This window comes from Trachemys scripta, chromosome 3 (assembly GCF_013100865.1).
Source record: "Trachemys scripta elegans isolate TJP31775 chromosome 3, CAS_Tse_1.0, whole genome shotgun sequence".
Classification (NCBI taxonomy): Eukaryota; Metazoa; Chordata; order Testudines; family Emydidae; genus Trachemys; species Trachemys scripta.
Genome location: NC_048300.1, coordinates 107,332,049 through 107,358,165, shown reverse-complemented (window position 1 = coordinate 107,358,165; position 26,117 = coordinate 107,332,049). Strand labels below are relative to the sequence as shown.

Here is a 26,117-nt window from a genome sequence, read left to right as displayed (position 1 = left end):
AAGGTTTCATGTGCCAGACATACATTTTAACGTTTTTAGAAGGTCTTTCGATAAGTCTATAATATATAACTAAACCATTGTTGTCTGTAAAGTAAATAAAGTTTTTAAAATGTTTAAGAAGCTTCATTTAAAATTAAATTAAAGTGCAGAGCCACCCGGACCGGTGGCCAGGACTCGGGCAGTGTGAGTGCCACTGAAAATCAGCTTGCGTGCCGCCTTCGGCACACGTGCCATAGGTTGCCTACCCCTGGGTCTAGATTTTGTTTGTTTTAAGTGAAACACTGTTAGCAAAAATGCTCCTGGAGTTTGAATCCATGGGATATGTGGAAATTCCAGGGGTATACATCTTCAGTACACATGCTAAATTACCATAATTTATTTAGACTATTATTACAGCCACAAACAAAACTCAGTAAAGCTGTTTGAAACTGACAATTTAACAATTTTGCATTGGTCACAGTATGAATTGCTGGCCTTCTTATATTTTAAATGGTAATAGGAAACTGTTTTTCCTTTGAACATAAACTAAATGTATTAAACTGCTTGTGTACAGTCTGTTTCTGTACGTCTGACTTAGTCTACGAGTATAGCTCATATGTACAGCAACGTGACAAAAGCACACAAAAACTTGATTGTCTGTATAAAACTTTATACTGTGATACTGACATTATAAACTGCTGGGCAAGGTAAAAAATGTTGATATTTAAATGATATTTAGAATTTTGTCTGTACTAGTGCTCTCTGTTTATTGGTGCTTATTAGTATGGCCTACTAAAATGTCAAGAATTTGTCTAGCCAACTTGCTACCTCAAAAATGCTCCAGAAGCAACATTAGACACATTCTTCAAGGAAAAGAATGTAATAACCAACAGTGCACAATTAACATGATTCATCCCATCTCCATACTGGAGAATCAGTGTTTTATCCCAATAAAGGCATTCTTGTATCTTTTACTGTTGGTGTATATGCTATTTTTATGGCTCAACTAATAGTTTTGTGGTAATGTGGCAAGAACAAATAAATTAATGGCACACAGGCAACTGTAAAAGGGGCACACAAATTTAAGGAAATTTCCCCTCTGCAATGTATTGCCCCTGAAATTGATCTAGGGAGTCAAGACAATCTATATCTTGTTCTTAAGACCCTCCATGTACTTAATCCAGCCTACCTCATGGACCCTGTCTCTCTCCCCCCTTCCCCCAGTCCCTCTCTATTCACAGTCTCAACACGGCTGATGAAAAAAAAGCAACTTCTCCTTTCTTTTGATTACCTTTATCTGTCACTTCATCTGAATTAATCTCTCAAATGCAGAGGTTTTCCTTTGTCTATACCTCTTAAAATCTTCTTTTCCTCTTCACACCAATTCATTTCAACTAAATTTAACATTACAAAGCCTTTGAGATAAAGTTTATGAGAAAGATGTGATAGAAAGCAAAATTTCTTTGTATACAACTTGATGCACAGGTCCTTAGCCACACAGTTCTTCTTGTTAAATGAAAATCAGCTACAGCTGAGTTTAAACTGAAACATTTATATACCAGTAACTCTAAGTAATATAAAGTTTTGCAAAATTCCCAACTCATGGACTACATATTACACTAGTGTTACTTACTTAATATTTTATTTGTGAAGTAAACATAATTTGATGTGATGTTTGATTTCATTTCACCTAATTAATCATGGCATTACCCTTTCTTATCCATCATCATTTCTGAGCAGCAAAGGAGATTAGCCGACATTACGGTATGCCTGCTAACACGATTGTAATTCACCCTTACAGAACCAAGGTAGGGATAGCTCAGTGGTTTGCGCATTGGCCTGCTAAACCCAGGGTTGAGAGTTCAATCCTTGAGGGGGCCACTTAGGGGTCTGGGGTAAAATCAGTACTTGGTCCTGCTAGTGCTAGGTCCAGGGGGCTGGACTCGATGACCTTTCAAGGTCCCTTCCAGTTCTAGGAGATAGGATATCTCCATTTATTTATTTAAGGTAGAATTTTTCCATACTCAAACTGCACTTACAAATGAATAAATTCATTTGTAGTTCCCCAGCCAGCCATTCTTACCCCCGAACCCTTCACGCTACAAAAGAAAGGAGTCCTGCCCATCTCCATAGCCTTCATCCCTTTTACAATTCTGAACCTGTATCTAGTCACTGGGTGTAAATGTAAATCCTGTCCCAGCACTACCAAGGGACAGAAGTTCTGGGGACCCTGAAAAGGCTAAGTCAGGTTTCAAAGGCTGTCACTCACTCTTGCCTCTTATTGGCCAGTGGAGTTTTGGGAGAGGGGAAGGAAGAGAGAAACAGCAGGGCAGAAGGAAAGTTTCCAAATTTCCTCCTCTGCTGCAGGAAATTCCTGCGACTGCCAGGGAATGGGGTTGGGGGAAGGGAAGTGTCCGGCTGCTGAAACCACTCACATATGTATTTGTCTGCTTGTTGCCACCCTCAGCTCCCTAGATGATCCCTGATCCATTTTGCCACTACCAGTTTAAATGCTTGAATGATTCTGAAAGATGCCATGAACGCTGGCCTCAATCCAGCAAAACATTTAAACATGTGCCTATGCGAGTAATTTCATTGAATTCAATAGGACTACTCACGGTTTAAAGTTAAGCACACAGAATCAGAAAAGTGTAGGGTTGGAAGGGATCTCAAGAGGTCATCTAGTCCAGTCCCCTGCTCTCAACGCAGGATTAAGTAATAACTAGACCAGTCCTGACAGGTGTTTGTCTAACCTGTTCTTAAAAACCTCCAATAACAGATTCCACAATCACTTTAGGCACTTTATTCCAGTGCTTAACTACCTTTTGCTTCCCAAAAGAGTTAAAAAGTGATCTAGTTATTTTTAAAGTTACTTTATCCAGTATCCAGACAGGATTCTGCCTGGCTTGGAATAATTAATAAATACAAAAAAAGGGTTCAGTCAATGCTGCTTTCTTACTGTACAAATCTCCTCAACTTCCTGTCAGATAGAGGTGCTTACCACAAAACTTTATAACATCTCCTTTAGTGTTTTGCTAAAAACTCTTGATCTAGATGATGCTGCAAGATAGAGATATGTTAGCCCCATTTGTTAATTTGGCTGTTAACCGTCTCCCAGAGCCTACATCAAATGAAACCTGCAATATGGTTATGTTTGCTTTAATGATGCGAATATATTCAGATTGTCCTTGACAAGATAGCCTCAAAGTTTATGTGAAGATAGCTTAAGTATGGGCCAGATTTTCATCTATGTGGGTTTTCCACACATATAGGGAAGAAATTTAAGAAATGTAAGGGCTTTGGCTCCCTAAATTCACATCAGCAGAGGCCTTGTACCTTCACATACCTGCAATCCCATCACCCATCTATAACTAAGTGGATAAAGAAACTGAGGATGAAAGTGCAAGAGTGAACCTCTTTCCATTGTTATTAATACTGAAAGGCACTGACTGGACATAGTGTGTCCAATTCTATTCAGTTACACCGAGACTTGTGCACAGATCTGTAGACAAAACCAGGCCCAGTAATATCTGGTTCATGGTGGCTATTTTAAAAGTAGTTTGACATAAAAAATTTTTTGTAAGAATTAATTCTCTCACACAGCTGATTTTCCAAATGAAGTTGAAATGTGTTCTAGTCAGGATACCTGACAGAGGAGTCAGGAGGTCAGTGTTATATGAGTAAAAAGGAAGCAACACCTCTGGCTTCAAACACTTAAACACACTATCTGAATTATATACATCTAAAAGAAACCATGTTCAAATCACATTCCACAAAAAAGGCTGATATATTCTTCCGGGGGGGGGGAGGGGGGAGTTTAGAGTTAAGGCTGAAACCAATCTAATTCATCACTTGTACATCCAACCACCCACCTACCAACACTTTTAACAGCCCATACGAACGTTTGGAGACTTGCATTAACAACAAGCACAATAGTGTACATCAGGGGTAGGCAACCTGCGGCACGCGAGCTGATTTTCAGTGGCATTCACATTGCCCGGGTCCTGGCCACCGGTCTGGGGGGGCTCTGTATTTTAATTTAATTTTAAATGAAGCTTCTGAAACATTTTGAAACCTTATTTACTTTACATATAACAATAGTTTAGTTATATATTACAGACTTATAGAAAGACCTTCTAAAAAGATTAAAATTTATTACTGGCATGTGAAACCATAAATTAGAATGAATAAATGAAGACTCGGCACTCCACTTCTCAAAGGTTGCGAACCCCTGGTGTAAATCAAGGTAAGCAAGTTTCATCATGACCACTATTCAAAAATTGTTTGTTTCCTGCCCAACCCTTACCCACGTGGTTTATTGGCTCTCGATTTTTACTTCCAAAGTTATTTCCAGAAGGCAAGGACCATGGCCTAAATTTTCAAAAAAGTATAGTGATTCTGACTGCCAAATTTAGGAAACCTTAAACAGGCCTTGATTTTCCAACATAAAATGTGGGTGTTCAGCACTTTCCGAAAATCAGGCCCCTTTTAAGGGGTCTCAAGTTGGGCACCCAAAAACTGAGGCACCCATAATCAGTGGACACTATTGAAAATTCAGGCTTTTACCTTTATACATCATGAACATCTACAGTGCTAATAACAACAAAAGCAAATGTCTTAACCGTAAGAAGTGCTCATGGTATAAATCCAATTTAGATAAATTCTAAAAACATCTACACAACCAGAATAGCCTCTATCTAGTACGTTTCGACAACTAAAAAAATGCTCACTGTGGATCACTAAAGAAGTTCATCTCCAGTGCAAACCTGTATATAAAAGTTTATAATGTTCAGCATTTGCCAAGTGGGGCCAGTGGAAACTAGAAGTAGATGGCTAAGTAGAAGAGATGTCTTTTGGCCTTTTTGGCATTGCTCTGCCCAGCCTCATGCTACTTCATACCATTTCTATCCTTATTAGATACTTCTGAAAGCACAAAGATTTGAAGGGCTCTAGCCATTGTTGCTCTTAGTTACAGAAAGTAATGTCACTCAATGTATCAATTCATTAAAGAAACAAACTTCTTCCACAATTACTTCAGTACAGTGGACAAATCTTCAACATCTGTAAACCAGAACTATTCTGTAAACTAGAATGTGAAAATCAGATTATGCTCATCCACATTTAAATAGGACTTTGAGTATTAGAAGTGTTTTGCAATTCCCACCCTTCCACCTTGCTTCACTCTAAAGTTTGACCCCAAATTTCTTCCAGATGAAGAGGGGAAACTGGCAGGGGATCATTCCACTGTGTCCATGAGAGGGGTCCCTGAAGAGGGACAGGAAAATGGGTTGGGGGGAGGGATACTAACAAACTGAAGGGTGTATCCAAATTCCTCCATTAGGACTCATTGATCTGTGCTAATATGTGGGTCCAAACATGCAGAAAGTGGGATAACCTGGTGGAAAAAAATGGGATAGGAGAAGCTGTCATAAAGCAAACTAGTAAGCTATCTGACAAGACAGTCAAACAGACTGCTTGCTATTTCCAGGCTGTCTACATGAGCTTGCTGAAGATGAAAATTGAGGATCTAGTGGTCACCTTCTAGGACTCTTCCCTTTCCTCCTAGACTGCTTAGGCTACCTAGGCATAAAGGACTGGTAACAGTAGAATGATTGAGGGGAGGAATTATTTCTTTTTAGGGGGTGGACTGTAAATCCCCAAAAACTTCAGTGTAGCCTGAAAGTCCTTGAGACTGTGAATCTTGTCAGTCTGCTGAGAAACGAAGGTCTGTTCCTCAAAAGGGAGATCCTGAGCAGTCTATAGGACCTCCTGTGGAAAACATGATGATTGAAGCCATGAACACCTACACATTGTTACTGCAAATGCCATAGTCCTAGCTACAGAGTCTGCCCCATGCAATAAAGCCTGGAGAGAGGTCCTAGCCAGCAGTTTACCCTCTTCCACTACTGCCCGAACATCTTGCCTGACATCCCCTGGTAACCTGTCTGCAAACTTGAGATCATTGTCCCAGAGATAGATATCTAATCTACCCAGCTAGGATTGCTGATTCAAGATACAAAACTGGAAACCACTCAGTCCTTTTGACTGTTGGCGACAGAGAAGATAGGATTTCTCACAAAATCCTAATGGGTTCCAGAATGGTCTCATCTATAAGGAGAGCTATTTAGTATATCCCTTCTGATCCCAAAATGTCCATCAACCTGTAGGAGCATTCCTGAATTACCCCCACCTGTATGTCCAGGGAGGAAGGAATCCTCTTGAACAGGTCCTGACAGGCCCCGTAATCATTTTGAAGAAGCAAAGACACTCAAGATACCACAGCCTCATTGGGCGATGACGAAGAGGAACACAAAGCAGGTTCAGTGGAGCCTCTTATAACTCCTCCAAAGGAGATTCTGCTGGGCCTGCTCAGCACCCTACTTGGTACTAGAGGTAACTTCCCAAGCCTCTTCACACAAACTATCGTGGCATCTACTAGGAGACCTGGAGGGAGAAGGGTGCAGGAAAGATCTGGTGGTGAGAAGAAACCACCTGGGTTCCAATATGGCAATTGGTAGGGCATGGACCACAACCTCTTTGTCCCTCGATCAACATGGAACCTCTGCCAGATACCAAGGACAAAATCCCCTCAATGATGGAGAGTGATGCCTCCTATCTTGGGAGCAAGACACACATGACTAAGTCTCCGATTCTGAAGAACAGCCTGAGTCACCAGACTGCATGGTGACAGCCCTGCATGGATTCAAAAATTTGGATCTGCATCTGATCCAAGTTGGTAAACCAGTGCTCCCAAAACTGTGCGGCGCACCCCATAGGAGAATGCAGAGGAACATTCAGCCCCTAGCTCTGTTTCAGCCCAAGCTCCTCTCCTGAGCCAACTATGCAGTAATAGAGGTGGGGGCATGGACAGATTCCCATTACTGGTAAGGGCTGGGCAGCAACAGAAAAAGTTTGGGCACCACTGTGGTAAAAAGTACAACTGTATCCGTGGATGCAGATCTATATCCATGAATTTGCAGGGCTCTACCGGCTGGGGCTGTGGTACCCCCAAGTGCCGAGGACCACTGTTGAGACCGGAAATGATGGTATTGAAGGAAGCATTTTGGTCTTGCCTCTAGACAGCTCAGGGCAAGGAGGCGCAAGAGGGTCGGATGCTGGCCACAGTACCAGAAGTTGATCTCTACCTATAGGCAAGTCTGATGCAGACTGAGGGTTCATTGGTACCAGATGAGAGGTCTCCTGTACTGCTGGTCCCCAAACTGTGGTATCAAGAAGATCCCTTGACACTGTTGTTACATTGAACGGGTTGGTACATCAGCAGGGATCAGTCTCAACTTCACAGGCACCACCAGTGCCAGAATTGATAACCCCACATAAGATGCTGCCACAACATCAGGGAGCACCTCTTCTCAAAGGACACACTACCCTCTTTCCAGCCTGTTTATTGGTTGATGGTACCAGACTCCTTGATCTCTTGGTGGATGAGTCCTTCAAAGCACCAGGTCAATGCTTTCTTGGAGGTACTGGGGAAGGAGAGCGGCAATAAGATGCAGCAATGTCTGGAGAAACACTTCTGACTGAAGTAGAAGCAGGAAGGCTCTGATGGTGGACGCAGGGCTGCCTCCATGAGACAGAGCCTCACCTTCCTATACATTTTAGATCTGGCAACTGTTCTGGATCTGACGCTGGAGCACTGGGCATGCACATAGTGAAACAGACATGTGCAATTACTCAAAGAAAATAATATAATGAATCATTTTCTTTATTAGTAGGTGGAAGGTTAATTACATATTGTATATAAATATGTAGATAAATTAATGCATATGCCATTTTAATCGGCCAGAATCTATTTACACAAATGACTGTACCTCAGCTATATTTTCAGCATAATCTATTCACCAGAGGAAATGAAACGACATGGTCTGTAGAGAATCCATTGTAATTTTCATTCCTTCAGTAGAAAATGAGCCAAGTTTTCTTAAACGTAATTATAGGGCTTTTGGAATTAATGAAATCCATAGCAAAAATGATTAGTGCAAATGTAAAGCTTTTGGAGAAATATCAGAATTAAAAGTTGTGATGAACACACTGTTCCTGTCAATTACAGGTGCTTTCACTTGGTGACATGTGGTGAAAAGATTACACAGGTGAGCCCCTGGAATAATTTACAATGCTCTTCTCTTTCAAGTACAGAAATTGAAATCTTATTCTTGACTAGCGTATCTCCCCATCAAATCTACATTACCCAATATGCACATTCCAGAGTGACATTTTATGTAGGGTTACCAGATAGCAACTGTGAAAAAACGGGATGGGGGTGGGGGATAATAGGCGTCTATATAAGAAAAAGTCCCAAAAAACAGGACTGTCCCTTTAAATATGGGACATCTGGTCACCCTAATTTTATGCAACACTACAAACACTGAATTATTTTAACTAAAAATAATTTTGTTCTACTTGTATAGCATTAATGGATCTGTAGTAAGTGACATGAGTTTATATACAATATACTTTTACTTACTAGTATATTTTATTCTCAATTTGCTATCACCATTTTCAATCTTAACAGAAAAGAATTCCATAAACAAAGTATAGGCTTTTGGGAACATTCCAAGCTGGAGACAATGAAAATACTGGCAAGAGTATACCGTTATGCTTGTTGAGGTTCTAGTACAATAGGAATTTTATCATGACTTAAGGAGCATGATCAAGCTTTTATTAGTATTACCCTTGAAATAAAGGAGGTGGCATGCATTGTACATTAGACTCTGAACTACCAACTCCAAAACATGGTATGTCTACGAATGATGCAATAATACTGACAGTGAAGAACGACCTAATATCTGGAGATTCCACATTAGTAAAATTTATCCTATCAAGTAATTAAGGTCCACAAATTTATTACAATGGATACTTCAGCCTGCTTGCAGGTTGAGGGCAGAGCCAGAACTGTCACCCACTCGCAGCAGGGGAATGCTCCACCTCTTCATGTTCCATCCAGTTGAGATAACTTCCACAATCAGGATAATTCAAATTTACTTTTCTAAATGATAGATTGTGTTAAATATACTTTGAGGAAAAAGTACAACAATTTCTCCTCCTGGAGAAAAGGATTTATTACACCAAACAACAATTAACAGAAATCCTCTCTCTGTTCTGAATGATCCATTTCTTTTCAGTGTGGGTGGGATCTGTGGACCTTATTACTTTAAGGAAGGAAACTGTCAGGAAAGCACAAAAACTGTTCTATTCCTCTTCATGCTAAGGTCCACAGATCTGTTAAAATGGATTTTTCATAGCAGTGTGCCTCCAGGGAGGGAAGCATGATCATCCTTTAAATATGGACATCCAAAATGAGGTAGATTGTATGTAATCAATCTTCTCTATGCCCCCTTGGGCACTAAGATATGGAGGAGATGACTTCTGTCAAAAGAATGGAAATGGTAATGAGCAAGAATGGATGACCAATAAGCAGAACTTGGTAAACTAGTGGATATCAAGCAGATCTCAATAGAGACATGACTACTCTGCCCTCACACTGAATCGAAGGAGGAAATTTTCTTTAATTTACTTAAGGAATGAATGCCATGACAGTTGTGAGGACTACCTATCTGAATTAAAAGTACAATACTGGGTTTCCCAACTTCAAATAAACTCCTGATTGGAGCCCCTGGCAGGCCTACTGTAATGGATAGGAAGTAAGACCACATCTCCTTCTGAGGTCCAATTCAAGTATGGCTGTAAAGAGCAACTCTATGACCTTGTGGGGTTTGAATGAAGTTCTATCCAAAGGAAGTATTTAATATGGGGACTTGTACAAAACTTCCTCTTTTTGAGCGTGCCAAGAATATTATACTAAAGAGATATGACCTTTTTGCATGGACATTCTTATACACCCACCATAAAGCACTCCTGGGGGAACTCAAGGATCACAGGTGCTGCCGCATCTCCTGACTTAAAATAGTTTCCATCATATACAGGATTTACAGGTTGATTCAATGGCTCTCAGCACCCTCACTATACAAATTGTTCCAGCACCTCTGTCAAGGATACGTTTTGCTAGTTTTAATATGGTAATTAAACTGTGGACTTTGCACCAGCCTGTAGAATAAGTTCTATTGGTTGACTTCTCTTTTGGAGTCCATCAGAGCAACACTCACTTCAATCGAGTGTTCATTTGAAACCATCTAATCCCAGCTGGAGGACCAGTCTTGCAATAGCAGACCTCCTCTGAAAATCCAATGCTAGATTTATTCAGGCCTCAGAACCATAACCTCTTCAGCCAGAAAAGCATAAACAGTTTCACTGCTACTCTCTCATTCCTATTTTTGTGTTGGTTTGGGAAAAATGGTCAAGCTGAAAAGACTTATAGAAGAGAAGGCTTTGCTCATTTTGCAAGATGTCATTGCCACCTCTCATTCTGGTCCTGGCACACAGACAGGCTCCAGGACATTTTATTTACCATTTTTAGATACAAAGAGGTTGATCACTAGCCTACCAATTTTACTTATGATGATTCAGATACCTCTGGGTGTAAGAGCAACTCTGCTAATCCGATTTCTGACATGCAAGTCTTGGTGTTTATTTCCCCCTTGGTGGGCATTTTGCTCCGGCCAGGACAGAAGAATCTCTCTCTGGGGTACGGCTGATAGGGTTTTCGTAAGAACTGGGAAGAACACAATCAGAAACATTGACTGTCATGACCAGAACACATCTGTTTTCAATGGGAGGACCAGTGCCCTGAGACCTTAATGATGCCATCTTTTCCAGTTGGTGGACACTGTACTCTCTTTTTATGGTAACCATTCCCTGAACTGAGTGGGGAAGGTCCCTTCAAAATAAAAACACTGGGGGATTAGAGAATATACAACTAGAGCTAAATCTCTGTCAATGGAAGAGATAGGGTGAGATGTGGAGGGGATACTCAAGATTACTGGGTAGGCATCATATGAACTCTGGATTGTTGAAGCGTACCGACACACGATTTCAGAATTCAAAATGGATTCCAATAAGAACTGGATGTTTGTTTCCGTGACACGTGTTTTTCATTGTGGTCATCTTCCTTCCTTCCTTCCATCTTATGTTAACATTCTTCTGAGATGAGACCCTGTACCTGATAGTATTCATCTTCAGTTCAAGCCTATGGCTGACTTCCCTGACACCACATGTTTTTGTTTGTACTGAATTTGTAACCAAATCACTGTGTGTTTGCTTCAGCTTTCTATCTGCAGAGAATCCTGATCAGAAAAATTGTCTGTGAAGAGAAAAGTAATTTGCCTTCTTCCCTAAAGCCAATATTATTGCTACCCCCTGGGAGCCTATGTAAAAATGCTTGAAGAAGAGAAAAGAAAAAGGCTGCCAGCCTTTTGCAGAACAAACATTGTCTGAGGATGGTAAAATGGGAATATTTTGAAGGCAAGCTTCTTTTAGGAACTTATTTAGATATTTCAGAGAGGGCCCTGTGCCGTGTCCCCGAGATTATCCGGAGGAAGAAATAGGATAGGGACAGCCTGTAATACACCTCTACCTCAATATAATGCGACCCGATATAACACAAATTCGGATATAACGCGGTAAAGCAGTGCTCCGGGGGGGCGGGGCTGCGCACTCTGGTGGATCAAAGCAAGTTCAATATAACGTGGTTTCACCTATAATGCGGTAAGATTTTTTGGCTCCCGAGGACAGCATTATATCAAAGTAGAGGTGTACTCCAACCTGAAATAGAAATAAATCACTTGATAGATGATTTAATTCATGCCATGGCCTTTCACCTGGTTGCTGAGATTGGGAATGGGACAAAGTTGTTCCTGGAATTCTTGCACGATTCCACAGGGTATTCTCTCTAGACAATTTCTACTGACCTCATTTAATCAAACTGAGGGAGCCTGGCACCAGTTTGGGTTCTAGCGCCAAATAGGGCTGGTTGAGAGAACTGCAGATAACTAAAGCAAAAGAGGGTAGTTATTGACCCTCCATTTGTTCTAGCTATTAGCTAGAAAGACATTTTCTTTTGTTGTACTTCCCAGACTGCTTGATCTTGTTGCATGACTGCCTTTCTGTAGAGTCTGTCAGAAGCCAGGATTGTAAGAGGACTTTTCTGAACACTCTGAATAGCCACAGCTTCTCATAAAGTTTCCAATTGTATCACTGGTAACGGATGTGTGTGAACGTCTGATCCCAAAGCCTCATATCTACATGAGCCAGATTTGAATCCCACTTTTTAAAAACTGATTGCTAGTCTAAAAATGTGAAAGTTCTGAATTTTCCTCAGAAAAGCTCTGCAGCAAGGAGGTCAAGTGGGGGCAGAAAAAAGCCTAGAGGGAATTTCAGGAAGTTGGGCCTTTCCCTGCTGCCAGTGACTAATGGGTCAGGTTCTGCCTCCACGATGCAAAGCAGGCTGAAGTATACATTCGTGGTCTTTAGCATGAAGAAGAAAAACCTCTACCAAAAACAGTGGCTAAAAGCATTGGGAGTCTTTAAAGACTCCCTGGGTGTTAAAAAATTAAGTCTTTCAAAGGCTGATATAAACAAGCAAGCATCATAATGACAACATTTGATACACAAGATGCTCGCAAGAGACATTTCATTTAATGAGTTACATAAAATGTCTCCCAGCAGTCACTGAAGGCCACATTTTAACACAACTAACATTTAACAGACACGGAAAAGTTCAGATACCCATTTTACTGATTAACCCCTGATCACCACCTTAGGAGGTATCAAGTACAGTAATTATGGAGTACTTATGACCGCGTGACATCTCAGCACAGTCAGCAATAAACTGGATAGAAAATTGTAAGTATAGACAACAATAAAAATCTATATCCATCTTTTATTCCATTTTACTAACACTAATTTGTTTCAACTCCTTCAACAATTTATGCGTTTAAAAATTACTGAAACTTAATTAAAATAATTTTGGAAAAGGCCAGATATTTCATAATAGGGATCTTTTAATTGCCTTTTCTTTTTATTGTATGAGAGAACTGGGAGAAATTCACTCCGAATTCCATATTCTGGGATGACTGCTCCTCTGTTTACCGGGTAGGGTGCATTTGGCACATATGCATAAAACACCAGGTCTAAAAACGAATTAGAAACACAGCTCTGACATTGAAAAAACCTTTCTATAGTTCAATATCCTTCTATAATAATTAAATCATTGTTTCTGTGTTTTCTTTAGATTAAGCATGGAAATCAAGATGACAGGAGTCAAGTTAATAAGATCATGCGAACAGGTAAACCTACATACATGACTCCCTAAATCGAAGAGTTTTCCTGAAGTTACCAGGACAGTTACCACCCAGAATTGCAACTCCAGGTGAGCTGGAGAAGAGAGCTCTAAACTTAGCGTTAGTACTGAAAAGCTTTGCCTAAGTAAAGGATGTGATTACTAAAGTAACTAGGATTCCCTTGTCTTTTCCTATAATTATGATAGGAAGCACTCTGAATACTGCAAATACCAGAGTTACCTGATTGGTAACTGTATAAAATTTACAAAGTCAATTAGCAAGTTAAATATCATGACAGCTTTGAAATAGGCTAATATCATTAGATCTCTGGTAAACTGTCCAAACCCATCCAATAACCAGGCAAAAGATTTAACTGTGATAGTGCACAATTCTTCACCATGGTAGGGGATCGTATGTTTAAAACATTTATTGCCAGTGTCATCACAACACACTGTTGACTAATTAGGTTAATGAGCGATGTTGTAATCCAAGCCTAAAACATTTACAGACCTGCATAATCCTATTCACCCTGATAATAAAAAAAAAATCTGCTATACCATGGGCACCACTACCATTGCAGACAACTGTGCATTCACATAGCTCCTCAACTATCTGTAGATGGGACTGTAGAGTCAGTAGAAATCATGTTTTAAAAATCTTCATCATGACCATTCCTGCTATATCCAAGATTTCTTTTAAAAAGTTTAACTTTGAGAAAATATATTTCTGTATTAGAAAATTAAGTTCAAGAATTTAACATCAATACAGGAGTACTTACTTCGAATTTGCCTCTTGATTTCCTTTGAAGAATCTAACCAGTTCTAAAAAAGGAAGAACATCAGTACATAAGGAAATAATTCAGACGAACGAGTGTGATAATTTCATGAATTAAAATAAATACTAGTACAGTATTCAGAGTAGCAGCCGTGTTAGTCTGTATCCGCAAAAAGAACAGGAGTACTTGTGGCACCTTAGAGACTAACAAATTTATTAGAGCATAAGCTTTCGTGTTGCTCTAATAAATTTGTTAGTCTCTAAGGTGCCACAAGTACTCCTGTTCTTTTTACTTGTACAGTACATTCTTCTGATATTCTACTTTGAAAGTACCCTGTAGAATTTTTGAGTTAACTTGTAACTTTCCATCAAGAACTGTGCTTTGATTTTCCTCACCCTCCGCCCACACACAGAGAGATTATGCAACACTTTTTACTTCATTCTCTTAGACAAGATCTTATAATTCTGGAAATTAAATGATATTTTATAGTCTTCTAATGAGTATTTTCAAGGAAATTATACCTTGCAAATCACCAAGTAATTTCCTTTCATTTATTCCTTTTATTGACAGAAAGCAGACCCCTATGTGTAATTTCTACTTACTCCTGCCTGCAAACCAATACAAAGTTACTGAATGAAAGATACTTCTCTCCCATTTTCTACACAATAAAATACTCTTTCTTCTCTCAGCGTCACCCAAACACTAGCTCTGGCAACGCTAGGAAGTGTTGGAAAAGATCTGTTCACAAAGCTTACTTTTTTCCATATTGTCCCTCCCCCCCCCAACCTTCAAAGGGTTCATTGTGAACCAAGGATGGCATTAGAAGCACTGGCCAAAATGTTCAAACACAAGTATCCATATCCATATTTAGACACCAAGATGAAAATTGCTTGTTTTTCCAGAATTAGGAGCCCAGCGAATAAAGGATGTACCACCTTCAAAACAGAAAGCATCCCAATACAATAATTTACTAGGCAGCACACAATGCTTCTACTACCATTTGAAATTGGTGTAACTAGGCATTAACCCTGTGACTGATCATCCGGAAGTATTTCTAGAGGAGGGGAATTGAGAAAGACATAAAATGTAATTATTAGTAACTGGAATTATCAAGATTGCTAATCTTATCCACAGATGTTATGTAAAAGAGGCCTGCACAGTTTAAGGAACTTGTAACATAGAGCCTTTTGTTTATTGGCACAAATCAAGTCGAGGTTGTCTGAAACCATGGCATTCAAATATCATGGTAATGAACGTTGTATAAAAACATTCATTTCTAAATTCTACATACATACTCTGTAAATCAGGTTTAATGCATTTTAAGAGGGGGGTGAGGAAAGAGATAGAGGCTGAACCTTTAAGGGCAAGACAGGCAATAATTTCACCTCCACCCCGCAGGTGTCTGCTTTAAAATCTCCCAGGGATTCCAGAGGTGCTAGACTGCCAAGGCTGTTGAGGGAATATCTGTATCAGTGCATTTGTTGCCTGACCTAGCTACATTCTCTCCCTTCCAAAGCATTCCACTTTTGGGGCTGTGCTTACATGCTCCCAAGGTCTGTATCAGAGTCTTTTGTTGCCTTAGGTAAATTTAGCTCAGTAACACCAAATGCACTAAGTTGCAGTTCCTTAGGGCTTGTGTGGAGCACCAATTTTGCACCAAAGTAACCACATTGATATTTTCACTCTAGTGGAATCCTTTAACATAGACATGCCTTGCACCAGTGTGACTTACCCCACGAACTTCCTGGAGTGAGCCACACTGGTCCAAGCTATTTTTGGTTATACTCGTGTAAATTTCCCTTGCCCAGAAAAGCCCCTAGATTGTTTTAAAAACTAATGATAGCACAGCACCTGCAGGGAAAATGTGATCATAACATAAGATGAAAAAGATTTTCCACTCTAGTTCTATACCTTAACTTATTTGCACACACAGTTACTGATTTGGGATTTTTAGTTAACAGTGTTTCACTTCACCTAAGAAAAACAAAACTAAATCCCAGAGTGTCAAGAAATTTCCTCTTGATAAGATCTCATCATTTTGGAGTGAAAAGAAGATTTTTCAATAGCGTTCTATAATATAAGCAACTATAGTTTAACTTTTATAGGTAGAAGTGATTATAAATTTCCTTTTCTATAACATTTCTTAAAATTATGAAAATCATTCAGAATTTCTTACAGGACTCAGACTCATAGACTTTAAGGTCAGAAGGGACCACTATGATCATCTGGTCTGACCCCCTGCATGCTGCAGGCCACAAAACCCTTCCCTGGACTCTGCTGTTGAAGTCCCCAATCCTGTAGGGTTACCATACGTCCGGATTTTCCCGGACATGTCCGGTTTTTTGGTCTCCAAATCCCCATCCGGGGGGAAATCCCAAAAAGCTGGACATGTCCGGGAAAATTGGACATGCGGTGCCGGGCCAGCGGAGCGGGGCCTGGCCGGGCCGGGGGCTCGGGGAGCCCGGCCGGCGGTGCCAGGCCGGGCGCTCGGGGGCCAGGCTGGGGGCTCGGGGCCTGGCCGGCGGCTCAGGGGCTCAGCCGGCGGTGCTCGGGGGGGCCCAGTGCCGGGCCGGGGGCTTGGCCGGCGGCTCGGGTGCCGGGTCGGGGGCTCGGCCGGCGGTGCTGGGCCAGGCCGGGGGCTCGGGTGCCAGGCTGGGCCGGGGGCTCGGGGGGACGGGCTGGGGACCTGCGGTGCCGGGGGTGGGCCGCGCCTCCTCCCCCCACACCTCCCTTACCTGCTTCAGGCTTCCCGCGACTCAAATGTTCGCGGGAAGCAGGGGAGGGGGCGGAGACTTTGGGGAGGGGGCGGAGTTGGGGCGGGGCTGGGGCCCCTTTAGTGTCCTCCTTTCGGAGGCACTAAATATGGTAACCCTAAATCCTGTGTTTTAGTGACTTCAATTGGCAGAGACCCTCCTGCTAGTGATCCCTGCCCCATGCTGCGGAGGAAGGCGAAAAACCTCCAGAGGCTCAGCCAATCTACCCTGGAGTCTCTAGCCTGACCCATGTTGGCCATTATACTATTTACGTACCATTGCTTGGTTTTCCTTGGCTACTATGTTTTACCATTAAACCATTCCCTCCATAAACTTATCTAACTTAATCTTAAAACCAGACAGGTCCGTCGCCCCCACCGTTTCCCTCGGAAGTCCGTTCCAATATTTCACTCCTCTGACGGTCAGAAACCTTCGTCTAATTTCAAGCCTGAACTTCCCCATGGCCAGTTTATATCCATTCGTTCTCGTGTCCACATTAGTACTAAGCTGGAATAATTCCTCTCCCTCCCTTGTATTTATCCCTCTGATATATTTAAAGATAGCAATCATATCCCCCCTCAGCCTTCGCTTTGTCAGACTAAACAACCCAAGCTCCTCTAGTCTCTTTTCATACGACAGGTTTTCCATTCCTCTGATCATCCTAGTCGCCCTTCTCTGCACCAGTTCCAGTTTGAGTTCATCTTTTTTAAACATGGGAGACCAGAACTGCACACAGTACTCCAAATGAGGTCTCACCAGCGCCTTATACAACGGAAGCAGGACCTCCTTATCCCTACTAGATATACCTCGCCTAATGCATCCCAAGACCGCATTGGCTTTTTTCACCACCACGTCACATTGTCGACTCAGTCATCCTGCGGTCTACAAGGACCCCTAGGTCCTTCTCCTCTTCCGTTACTTCTAACCAATGCGTCCCCATCTTGTAACTAAAATTGTTATTAGTCGTCCCCAAGTGCATCACCTTACACTTTTCACTATTAAATTTCATCCTATTTCTGATACTCCAATTCACAAGCTCATTCACGTCCCCCTGCAGAATATCCCTATCCTCCTCCGAATTTGCAACGCCTCCCACCTTCGTATCATCCGCAAACTTTATCAGCCCACTCCTGCAATCGGTTCTGAGGTCAGTTATAAATAGATTAAATAAAATGGGTTCCAAAACCGAACCTTGAGGCACTCCACTAGTAACCTCCCTCCAACCCGACAGTTCACCCTTTAATACGACCCGCTGCATTCTCCCCATTAACCAAATCCTTATCCACCTCTGGATTTTCATATCAATCACCATGTTTTCCAGTTTAACCAATAATTCCTCATGGGGTACAGTATCAAACGCTTTACTGAAATCCAGGTATATTAGGTCCACCGCATTTCCCTTATCTAATAAGTCCGTTACTTTCTCAAAGAAGGAGATCAGATTCGTTTGGCACGATCTGCCCTTTGTAAAACCATGTTGTAATTTATCACAATTGCCATTAACCTCAAGGTCCTCAACTAGTTTCTCTTTCAGAATCTTCTCCAGCACCTTGCACACTACAGATGTTAAACTAACAGGCCTGTAGTTACCCGGATCACTTTTTTTCCCTTTCTTGAAAATAGGAACCACGTTGGCTATTCTCCAGTCTAACGGGACCACCCCCGAGTTTACAGATTCATTAAATATTATCGCTAATGGGCCTATTTCCCGCGCCAATTCCTTCAATATTCTCGGATGAAGATCGTCCGGTCCTCCCGACTTAGTCCCATTAAGGCGTTCAAGTTTTGTTTCTACCTCGGATACGGTAATCCCCTATCCTGTATGCCCCTCTATAATGGTGCTAGTATCCCTAATACCTTCATTGGCCTCATTAAACACCGATGCAAAAATATTCATTGAGATATTGCGCCATGCCTAGATTATCTTTAATCTCCTCTCCGGCTATAGTCTTCAGCAGTCCCACTTCTTCTTTCTTTGCTTTCTTCCTATTTATATGGCTGTAAAACCTTTTACTATTGCTTTTAATTCCCCTCGCTAGGTCCAACTCTACACGGCCTTTGGCCTTTCTCACTCTATCTCTACAGGAGGAGGACTGAGTCAGCCTGCTTCTGCATTGGCTATTACAAATTTGTTCAAGGCTACCGCAATCTGTATAGTAGTTTTAAATCTTGTTTTTTTTGTAACAAAAAACCTGGACATCACTTACTCTTCATAAGTCACCCAACTGCCATCTAGTGGAAAAGACTTTCCAGGTGAAATCCAGGTCCCAATGAAGTTAATGGAAGTTTTGCCATTGGTTTCAAAATGAGGCCAGGAGTTCATCTTCTGTGTGTCTAGCTAGGCTTTCAGTTCTAGCATTAAACACAATTCTTCAAATGAGCAAGGAAGAGTTTTATGCTATTTTACATCAACAACAATGATTTAAAGGCTAAGTCAGTAGCTTTCCCTCTAGAGGTTTCCCACATTAAGTTTGCAAATAAGCAAGCTCATATTTGTCATAATTTTCTTTCAAATACAGTGATAATGGTTTAGAACTTAGTCAAAATTATGCAAAACACAATTTCATATATGTACCACTTTTACATAATATTTTGGCATTACCATTACAGAATACTATGATGCGGTAGTATACTTAAGAGTCATATCTGCTTATAAAGAGCAACATTATTTACTTTAAACTATATTGGTGGAAAACAGGAACATAAAAACAAGAGTTTTAAAATGAAAAAGGCAGCCTTTTGTTTTGTAAAAGATACTAGGTTCACTTTTTCTGATTATTTCTAAACCTGGAAGTAGTTCATAGTTTGAGCAGCAATTTCCTAAATTTGTTAATTAACTTTATGTTGTATATCTTTGCCACTGATTTCAGGACAGCTCTGCCAGATAAAATCAGTGGCCCTCGCTGCATACGGTTGGTCTAATGTTCTACATAACATGGGACCTTGGCTATAATACATAGGAATAGTTCTCTAAATTTATATATTTCACATGCATGCAAGAATATGGTTTTTTCTGTGCCCTTCATTTTGGCTAGAGTATTGTAAAATCTATCTAAACAGTCTATCCTGATATGGACCATTTTGCTTTGGCTTATTGTGAAAAGGAAAAGACTGTTTTAGCGCAGAAGATTTAAATTAATACATGTTAAATCTGATCCAGTAGGCAAAACAAGATCATTCTGTTACATTTGTAAATGGTAGGGTTAGAGAAGTAGACAGAGTAATGAATTGTCAGAAAATGTCAAAATACAAAAAGTGTTTTTGTACAAATCCAGAAAAGCAGCATTTCCAGCTGTGATACAGATCATAAGAGCACAAAACAGAGTATTAATGGAGCATTCATGAACTCCCTGTTGATTTCATTATCCTACATGCCATCTAAACTTTTAGCAAACAACTTTAATGTTTCTATAAACTCTAAAATTTCAGAGAAAAATGTAATTTTACTTTATAACAGGTTTTTTTTAAGTTTAATAAATGCTAATGAAGTCTAGTTTTAAGTTACAATACATCTTTCCCAGCTGCACAGAACACTGACATGGAAAAAAAAAAAAAAAAATCAATAGGATCCACTCTATTCGCACTCCTGATGTTGCATTAGGGAGCAGCTCTAATTCTCCACTCAGAAGAGTGCCTGGCATTCAGTTTCCACACCCCACAGCTGCAGTCTAGCACAACAGCTGGCTCATATACGAGCGGCTGTGATGAGTGCACAAGAATGGGAAAAAACACATCATTCAGCATTTAGCACTGACTGGGCTGGAGGTCAGAGATTGTGGCATTTTAATCTGAGGAGGCAACAGCCACAGCAGGAAAAAATGGATCAGAACGAGCTGGCGCCAAGATGAGGAAACAATCCAATCTTCAGAATCTTAATACAGAAAGGGGGAATAGAAAAGAAGACCAGCCCATAAAAATTGTAAAGCTTCCAACCCTCTGCTTTTATTTTAAATCTGTGGCTCAAAGCAGCTAGTAACAGTGTTTTGTTTTTTTCTGGATCAATTAATTCAAGAAGTGAGATGACCATTTTGAAACACAAAGGAAAAGAGTTGTGCAAAAGAGGAATGTAATAGGAGATGGGGAATTTCAAGCATATGGTCTTTCCCTAAAACCCAGATACATGCAAAAGACCTACACAGATAACTTAAAATGGTAAAAATCTGAATGCACCTATTTTATGTAGTCCCACTCTGTATAACTACACAGTCCCAACCATACAGTATTTTGTGAACATGCACCGGGGATGCAAGTCTGAAAAAAAAAAAAAACACACTACATGGAACTGGTAGTGTTGCCCTGATAAACAGAAATAAATGCACCTCAGTCTCAAAGGAAGAAAGTATGTACAAGATTCACAGCACATGCCCGGCCAGCCAGCCTCCTCTAAAAAGGGCACAATTATTCAGAGACAGCATTTAAATTTATTTCACTTGATATGTCAAGATCAGAATGGGCCTGTCATCGTCACTGAGGAGATCAGAAAATACATGGAATAAAAAAAAACCCTTTCAACTCCTACCTGGTGGCAAGAGTTCAGTGGCATTCTTTGCAAGAAGGGATTGGAGGTCCTGCAGTTCTTGCTATTGTTAAGCTTTAAAAGTACACGCATTTTGGGGGACTAGGAAGCGTTATTTAGAAGAGTTTATTTAAAGCTGACTTTATAGTTCCTCTGTTATGGGCTCGTGTATTTAGTACTCAGAGGCCAACAAGTATTAAAAGGATCCAACCCTCTCAAACAGGTCTTTGAAGGTGAATACTGGCAAGATTGAAATGTTCTAGAGTGAATACCTAACAACCAGAGATTACTGCTGCTGGAAATCAGTGGTTCAAAGCAGCCTCTGCTTCTGCGGGAAGGGATGCCAAAAAACTCTTGCTCCAGTCATACTGAACAATTAATATCAAAACTGTCAAGGCACCATGAGATCTCACACAAGATGGCTGAAGGCATCATTTGTGTCTCGCTTCAGATTTTATAGTGAAAGAACAGTTACAAATGAATCCAGCAGAGGCCAGCTAAGTAATCATCTTCTAATTCATTCTATAAGACTAAATCAAAAGCCTGCTTTCTCCTCAAATTTATCTTCTTGCTTTACAGCATTAACACATTAAATGAATGCTGGTGCTCATAAAAGTAACAGATTTAAAATACTGGTGAGATCCAGTTTATATATAAACAAAAAACAGACACACTTCACACACAGCTATGTCAAATCACCTCAAACCTGACCTGAGGACCTCTCTTAGTTCCAAGTTAGATTATAGAGGGTTTTTTTTTCTTAACAGTTTTATTTAGTATTAAGTACTGCAACACTTTTCTATGTGTGGCAGGGCGCCAGCAATATGTGCAGGAGTCTTAGGGAAGTGGGAGACAGTCAGTAGCAAATGTGGGGAAGTCGGAGCATTAAGAGGTTGGATGGGTGTGTTTACATGGGCTTCCAGCAGAGTTTCTAACTACTGACAAACAGAAAGTTTAAGACTTGTAAAAAAATTACTTTCATCGGCTCATTTTATTCCCTAAATTGCATAAGGTATAGGGGACCAAAGACAGAGCTAACTGGAATCGCCACAGAGAGGAAGTGGAACCACAGCTAACAGATGTTGAAAGAGTAGTAGAAGAACTACTAAGGAAGGACAAGGCTGCAAAACGCCAGGGAAGATGGGATGGCAATGAAGAGAATGTGACTGATCATATAAAAGACAGCAGAGAGGTAAAGAAGGGTGAAGAAAAAGTATATACACATGTACATATAGTACAAAGAAACCCATACTGATATTAATAGCAGCTATAGTAGTAATTGTTCAACTTTGAATTCCCAATAATGAAGGCATTAATGTATGCAACTATCCACTTACATAAGCTGTAGTGAAAATACAGAGTCCTATTAGAAACTGCAGTAACTGTGGTTTCCTCCACAGCAGGAGACACCACTGTGCAGCAATCACTGAGGAGAAGCAAGCACTGGGTATTTCATAGTACACACTGTAAATTATATGCAGAGTATGAAAACATTCAAAATCCATTCATTTTTAATCAAATTTTTTAATAGTAATGTTTCAGAAACTATTTTATGAAGTGGCATTCAGTCTTCAGAACAATACTAAGTCAGTAGGGTTATTTTTTACATCCAGTACTGGATGTACTGAAATGGTTCTCACTTGTAAACCTGTAAAGAACATCTGAGGATCCAAGGCTCTCAATGAGAATTTGCTAACCGTGGAAAACTCTGACCTTCGCTCACCTTGTTCAGCCTTGTTATAGCAATATGACTGTATAAAAAGACTACTAAATCTGAGAAATCCTGTGAATGGCAAGCATAAATGGAACGGCAGAGGTTTCTGTATTAGTTACTTGAAACACATCTGACTGTATTTCGTGGGGAGGCGGGAAGTGGACTGAGGGGAGTAGGGGACAGAAGAGACATTATATAAGCTAGCTGCAGTATCCAAAAAGAGAGAGGTTTGAACATTAAAAATACAAAAAAATTTCTTATTTACTATTCCTTTTGGAGGAAAAATGGAGAGTGCTGTATGTAGTACATAATTTATTTGTGAGCAGAGTTTTTGACATCTGTTTCATAAATATTCAAACACTGCTAGAAAGATAAGTCAGCAACTGGTCGTTAAGAGATGGATAATAACTTTCAGTAGACCAAAGTTTTTTTTTTTTTTTTTTTAAAATAAATTCTGCAATCTAAATATGCATCCCACCCCATCCTTTAAGCAGATGAAGGTAATGCTGAAGAAGGCTAGGGGAAAATGATCAAGTTTTAGAAAAAAAAAAATTTCTGATTTTAGGTGGAATCATTAAAAACCCTCTTCCCATAAACCAGAACTCCAGCACTGGGGAACTAGCTGCAGTTTCATCTTTTGAAGTTACGCTAAAAAAAGAATCTAACATTCTAGTAACACAAAAACAAATCTTAGTGCTTACCTTCTGATCTGAGTTATCCCGAAGCAACAGGCCAAAATAGTCCTTTTCCAGTAAATTGAGCTGTTCGCACACCTTGTCAAATAGCACCTGGCCTTTAGCTCTTTTCTGGGTCGGGGGGGGAAAAAAAAAATCAATAGCCGGTTAGCTTAATGAAAGTATTTAATTATTAGAATTCTGGATCATTCATTATAGTTACACAATTCTAGCTAGGAAAATTTTAAATATACTGTACCTGTATAACCTGAATATTGAAAAAAATTATGTTTCCTAACAGTTTAACACCATCAATTTGGGCTTGAATAGGGACTGGCTGACTCACTACAAAAGCAATTTTCCCTCTCTTGGTTTTGACCTTCAGGCACTACCAGAATATAAATGCTTAATAAAAAACAATTCTTTTCTCCCACCAATTTTGTACATATAGATTAAACTGTACAGGCACAGACTCTCAATGAATGTATGTATGTAAAGAACCTAGCACAGTGACACCCCAATCTCAGGCTGGGAACATGCAGTGAGAGCACCAGGCAGTGTTTATTTTGCTACTGTAGAATGTACTACATTCAAAATCCAATTATACATATGATCAGTTATGAATCAATGTTTACCATAAAATAAATCATTTGAACATATTTGCTCAGCTACAAGTATTGATTTTGCCAAAACTATTCCAACTGGAATGCGTTTTGTATATGCATGACTAATGTAAAGGAACATATTATATCTGAACTTAATTTTACTTATCTGTTAGATTTGCCACCACTGAATACTTTGCAGTATGATTTTAATTGACACCATGAAAAAAAAATATAACACTTGTTATCTAACTCATTAAGTTTTAGCTATTTCTAAGATTTACCTATTTAGTGAGAACTGCGTAAACTTCTGCAAAGTAGCTTGAAAAACAAAACAGAACAACCCCTTCCCCAACAGATATTTTTCAACTGAAAATGTGTGTTAAATGCCTACTTGGCAGACAGAGAGTGTAAGCAAAGTATACGTTACACTTTATATAAAACAGGTCAATAGTAAAATGTAAAAAGAGTGATGTTATCTGTGCTGTGATATGGAACCAGGAAATACATGCAAAAATCAGGTATGTAGCCTTTGTGTGTCTTAATTGCCTTACATGATGTATGTGACTATGTTCAGTTAACCTGAAGATCAAAGATGTGAGACTGCAGGAAACTAATATCATCTACATTGCCTCAGCTTACCTCTCTCTGTTAAAATGGAGGACCGGCTAATTGTTATGTAAAATGAATGTAACTAGTTTACCTGTGTATACATAGGAAATAGAAGATTAACTTCAAAGCAAGAGTTCACAAATTATCTGCACTGTCTATTCTTCCTCAGAGGAAAGCCCTGCTGTGACAATTTCTGGGAGGAGGCTTGTTAGCCTGCTAAAGAGCTGTAAATACTGGACCTTGGGCATGATCCTTTCATCTCTAGTCTTCTGAACTTTAAACAGGGAAAGTTAAAGACATGGGACTGAGATCTTTCAAGTAGTTATTTAGAATACCATGGAAAATGCAAGGAAAGGCTTTACATCTAATCTGCCTTTGGCTTCTAACCTGTTGGAATAACTCCAAAGTGATTTTTGCAAGCCAGTAGATATAACATCGCTGCTATGATCCTAATCTATGAAACCTGAAAGTCACTTGTATGTATATTCCTTAACCATTCAAGTGACTCTCTTCTTGTGTTTTATTAATAAATCTTTAGTAAGTTTACTAAGGATTGGCTGACAGTGTGATATTTGGGTAAAATTGCAAATTTTATAGATAGATATAGATATAGATAGAGATAGAGATAGATAGAGATAGATATATATTGACCTGAGGGCAAGTGTGTGATCCTTTGGGATTGGTAAAATTTTAAGTATGATGAATAGGGTTTTCAGTAACCTATCACTATATTAGACCTTGCTTAGATGAGAGCCAAGGGCTGGAATGCCTAAAGGGAATGGGTTTGGCTTCTTGTTAACCAGTGTGGTACTACAGAAGCTCTTGATACTGGTTCGGTGACTATCATAGATTAAACCACCAGTTTTGGGGGATTGCCTGTCCTATTTCTTGCAGTCTGCCCAGAGTGCGGGATTCTTAGTGAGGCCCACTGAGGCACCCAGTCACACATGTATAACTGAGGCCAGGTCATCCACCAACATGGATAACTGGAGATAGTAGAAGGTGTTACTTGGAGATGGCACTGTCAGTGAGGAATCTAGGAGTACTCCTAAGTTAGGGACTAACTGACTGATTATATACCTTCAATCAAAAGAGGTTGCACCATAGCTACAAATTCTTCAAATATTTTCTTCTGGACACCAGCATAACCTGTGTCTTGCTTGGGTTCATCTTCAATCATCTATTCTTCATCCATGAGCTGATCTCATCCAAACATTCAGCCATCTTGGTGGCAGTGGTATTGTTTTGTATACTGAAGAATAAGTAGAGTTGTGGGTGATCTGCATATTGTTGGCACTT

The 26,117-nt window shown here is 40.1% G+C and overlaps 1 protein-coding gene across 22 annotated transcripts in view; it reads right to left on the bottom strand.

Annotated features, from left to right (window-relative positions):
- The window catches only part of EPB41L2 (erythrocyte membrane protein band 4.1 like 2), a 248,869-nt gene that overhangs the window by 65,157 nt on the left and 157,595 nt on the right, over positions 1 to 26,117 (bottom strand). For all 22 annotated transcript variants that reach the window (XM_034765679.1, XM_034765670.1, XM_034765657.1 and 19 more), the window contains 2 exons: positions 23,632 to 23,736; positions 13,951 to 13,993 (listed from right to left, as the gene is read on the bottom strand). In XM_034765679.1, the coding sequence (XP_034621570.1) occupies positions 13,951 to 13,993; positions 23,632 to 23,736 (148 nt within the window). The remainder of the gene's footprint in view (positions 1 to 13,950; positions 13,994 to 23,631; positions 23,737 to 26,117) is intronic.